The sequence below is a fragment of the Gavialis gangeticus genome, unplaced genomic scaffold, assembly GCF_001723915.1.
Source record: "Gavialis gangeticus isolate Ggan-Ray unplaced genomic scaffold, GavGan_comp1, whole genome shotgun sequence".
NCBI lineage: Eukaryota > Metazoa > Chordata > Crocodylia > Gavialidae > Gavialis > Gavialis gangeticus.
The window spans coordinates 164,562,307-164,566,391 of NW_017729024.1; the positions used below are offsets into that span (position 1 = coordinate 164,562,307).

Genomic DNA, 4,085 nt, shown 5'->3' on the forward strand with positions numbered 1-4,085 from the left:
GTTGTCCAGACATGCAATACTGCAGAAATAAACTGAGATACAACAGGCTTATTTAGTCTAGAGAAGAAAAGATGGAGGGGACTGAATAGCAGCCTCCAACTCCCTGCAGGGAGGCTGCAAAGAGGATGGAGCTGGACTGGTCTCAGTGGGGGCAGATGACAGGACAAGGAGCAATGGGCTCAAGCTGCAGCAAGGGAAGTTGAGGTTGGATATTAGGAAAAACTCTCTCACGAGGAGGGTGGTGAAGCACTGGAATAGGTTACCCAGAGAGGTGGTGCAGTCTCCATCCTTGGAGGTTTTGAAGACCCAGATAGACAAAGCCTTGGCTGGGATGATATATTTGGGGCTGGTCCTGTGTGGAGCGGGGGTTGGACAAGATGCGATCTCCTGAGCTCCCTTCCACCCTCACCGTTTGTGACTATGATTCTTCACAACCTACACAGCACCTATTGCTGTAGGGTACTAATATTTCAGGCATTCACTTCAAGTTCGGTCACTAAATACCTCTGTGGATCTGGACTGTAAGACTCAAGGCCCCGCTGCGCTGTGTACACAGCGAAGGAGCTAACAGCCACTCTGGAGGAGCTGACAATTGAAACAAGGTGAGCTAAGGATGAGAGAGGAAACAGGCAGAGAGCACCCGTGACTTGTCTGGCAGGGCAAAGGGGGAGCGAGTGAGTCAAGAACACACCCAGACCGCAGCACAGGGCTCTCTGCACTCGATCCTGAAGCCTTTCCACATATGCAGTTTCATCCTCAAACGCCACTCCCCAATCTGCAAGTTTGGGATGGAGGTAGAGAGAGGAAACAGCCTCTCTGAGCTGTGCACACATACCCAAGCATCAGTCTTCTGGGAAAGAGAATACACCTAAAAGAGGGAAGCAGGTGGAAGCAGGAGCCTGGTAGTCGCACAATAGTAATGCAGAGCACCGTTTCAGAAGTCTCATTTATAATCAGCAAACGTGAAGCATTATTAGTAGACACAGAGATTTTAATCCCAAGGTTGTCACCCATCTAAGCAAACTGACCATGAAAAGGCTTCAGCCTGAGGTGCCTGGTAAAAACATTTAAAAACAATTGCTCCCTCCTCCCTTCCGCTATCGACAGGTTACAGCAAGAAGCCACTCACTCTGTAAGCAGTCGGCGTTGAGCAGGTCTTGGCACTTCTCGTGACACTTGACCCCACATTCAGTGCAGCGCATGCCCTGCCGTGCAATGCCCCACAGGAGCCCCTCACACTCGTAACAGTAAGTGGGGGTGGTGGCTGTCCACACCTCAAAATTGTGAGGGGTTGTACAGGAGATGGGGTAAATTAAGGCTTGCAGTGTCTTCTTATATACATGAGATTTCTGAAAGACCAAAACACGCACCAATCAGCATCTGAGGTTGAGATAATAAACCTGCAAGACAACTGTTTTCTCCAGGGAGGAAGGAACCACTTTTGACAGGGAACATATTACTGTTAAACCAAAAAAATTAAAGCTCATCATGTGATGAAGATGGAGCTATGCGCAAGATAGCCAGGCCTGCTCACTCAAGGACCCAGCAGCAGCATGAAAACAGCTTTTCAAACCAGCTGTGCATACAAACCATAATCATAACCAGGTTTGTAGGTAACTGGCACATTGCAGCACCAAGTTCTACCTATCATCTCTTAGTACTTCACAATTCAGCCCCTTAAATACCATCATCACGTTCTAACCTGGGACATGACAGCGTTGTTTCCATGTTGGTTTATAAAGCAGGTAATGCAAGGTGCTTTGCAGCTATGCATCTAGGCAGACATGCAACACTGGGCAAAGACTCCAGGAAAAGCAGGACCAAAACCCACGTCACCAGAGTCCCTAGGAAACCAGCCACTCTACTTACCAGCTCCTCGTCCTTGAGAGACGTTCTTGTGGCCATTGCTGAGGTAATTCCAGCCTTCCGAGACTGAACCAGTGACTGAGGAGACAGAAAAAAATACCAAGTGGTTATTTAGCATCCCTTTTATACAGTTCCACTCATGCCACATACCTGTACATGTGCAAGAGGGAAGGTACTGTCAGGCCCGTAGTGAACAGAAGTCACCAGCCCTCTGTTTCATTGACTTAAAAGTCATCTCTTCTACCCCAGGAAGGGGCATGATGTGTCCTTTTAAAGCCTAAAAGCCTGTTTCCAGGTCTTGTTTCTGTCTGCCTCAATGCACCTGGCTCCGGCATCATTTCTATTATTTTCCATCTAGGAATCACAGGTGAAAACTGGACTCTCCTTCAACCTTGAGTGAGACAGCAGATAGCAAACATTGCCATTCACAACATACAATGTTCTCGACTCCTGCCCCAGCTTCTACATACAAGTTCATTCATAAACAAGGAAATTCAATGCTCCACTTCGTAACACAAGGAACCCAAGAAGGGACAGCTGGATGGGGCAAGACTGGGAAGGGAGGGATTAAAATAAATGGGCTGGGTGAGGTGGGAAGGGCAGCATGCGTTTGAATGCGTCTGCGTGCCACATTCAGCAGCCATCACTGATCATAATGAACACTTCTCTCAGAGTAGTTTCCCTCCACACCTTGAGCAAAAGGTCTGCAGTCTTAGGCTACTGCTCTTTCAGCACATACCACTGGCATTAAGTGATATCTGGTAGGCTAAAAGAGCATAGCCTTCAGCCTTCAGCCAAAGATTCCAGCTGCATGAAGTCATAGGGAAATGAAAGGCAATGTTGCTGGCTCTCCTGAAGCCAGTGAACCCTCTCAGGAGACATGCCTTGCTCTGATTTATGCTGTTTGAGGACAGGATTGAAAAGGTTCATTCGGTTAGTGATGTGGTTGATGGGGCAGAGCTCTGTTTGCACACACACTGTGGCTCTACAGGACTCCAAATAAAAAAACTCCAACACAGTAGTGAAAGGAGCTGATGGTTTTAAAAAACAGGAACAAAAGGCTTTGGTTCCGGTGATGATTTGTTGGACAATTTAAATCTCCACTTACCATGGCCTGCAGACAGAGAAAGAGAAGGCATACAAAAGAAGTGTGAAAGGTTAATTTTGTGACCACAAAGATTTCAGGGATATAAGCAGTTGGTAAATCGCACACGACGCTTCTCAAATGAGCGGACAATTAAATCTGGTCTTCCCATAAGAATGTATAGGGTTTGGCAACTTCTTAAGCAACCTTCTTTAGACAAAATTTCTAGAGTTGGATTGTGACAGGTAGGTAGGAAGACAGGTAGGTAGACCGAAGCAATACAAAGCCAACACAGTGGACTTAAGTTAAACTCGCATGCCATTACGTCAGTGTAAGAAAGCTGATTACACTATTTAATGGTTGCTGTTGGAACATTTAAATGCTAAATTAATGGGTCACAATGATAGAAATTAACAAAAAAATTGAGTTGCCCAACCATACCTGTGTATAGTCTAAGACACAGAAGGCACATTTATTTTCTTCTACTATTTCCTTATCTCCCAGTTATACCACCCAAATATTATTATCAGCATTTTTTCTTTTGTCACCATAATTTAGAGCCAGTACAGCAACAGTGGGGAAAAAAGCCGACCTAATTTTTATCAAAAAGATTACTGCAATAAATTACCTTGAATAAATTAAAACAAGAAAGTGCCTGCAAAGCCAGGCTTCAATTCTGATCAAGATTTTTCAAAGCAAAATGTTAATTTTTAACACATTCTACTCACAGCAAGGTTGCTGGGACTCTGTGCAGTAATAAGCTAAATACCAGAATGCAGGCCCAAATACCAGGGTTTCAAATATGGATTTAAAAATAAAGCATACATGGGCACATGCTAGGAAAAAGCTGGCTTTCAAAAAAGTGATTGTGAAAAGCAAACCACTTTCATGTTCACTCCTAACAGAAAGTGTTACTGTTTTGTGTTCAGAAAAAGATAATTCAGTGTTTATACAGATAGACTTGTAGCTGAATTACAAGCCATTGATTTTCTAATCACAATTAATCAGGAGTAACTTCTGCCAGTTTGATTAAATCATCATACGAGCGTATTTAAATTAATAGGAGACCTACAATCACTTTAAGTAACAATGAACATCATTGCACCCCAAGGGGGAAAAAAAAAAAAAAAAAAAA

The 4,085-nt window shown here is 44.3% G+C and overlaps 1 protein-coding gene across 1 annotated transcript in view; it reads right to left on the bottom strand.

The window, feature by feature from the left end:
• UNC13B (unc-13 homolog B) overlaps window positions 1-4,085 on the bottom strand; it is a 339,671-nt gene that overhangs the window by 153,013 nt on the left and 182,573 nt on the right. The window contains exons 13-15 of the mRNA XM_019518288.1: window positions 2,975-2,980; window positions 1,870-1,944; window positions 1,130-1,349 (exon numbers count right to left, since the gene is read on the bottom strand). Of these exons, the coding sequence (XP_019373833.1) occupies window positions 1,130-1,349; window positions 1,870-1,944; window positions 2,975-2,980 (301 nt within the window). The remainder of the gene's footprint in view (window positions 1-1,129; window positions 1,350-1,869; window positions 1,945-2,974; window positions 2,981-4,085) is intronic.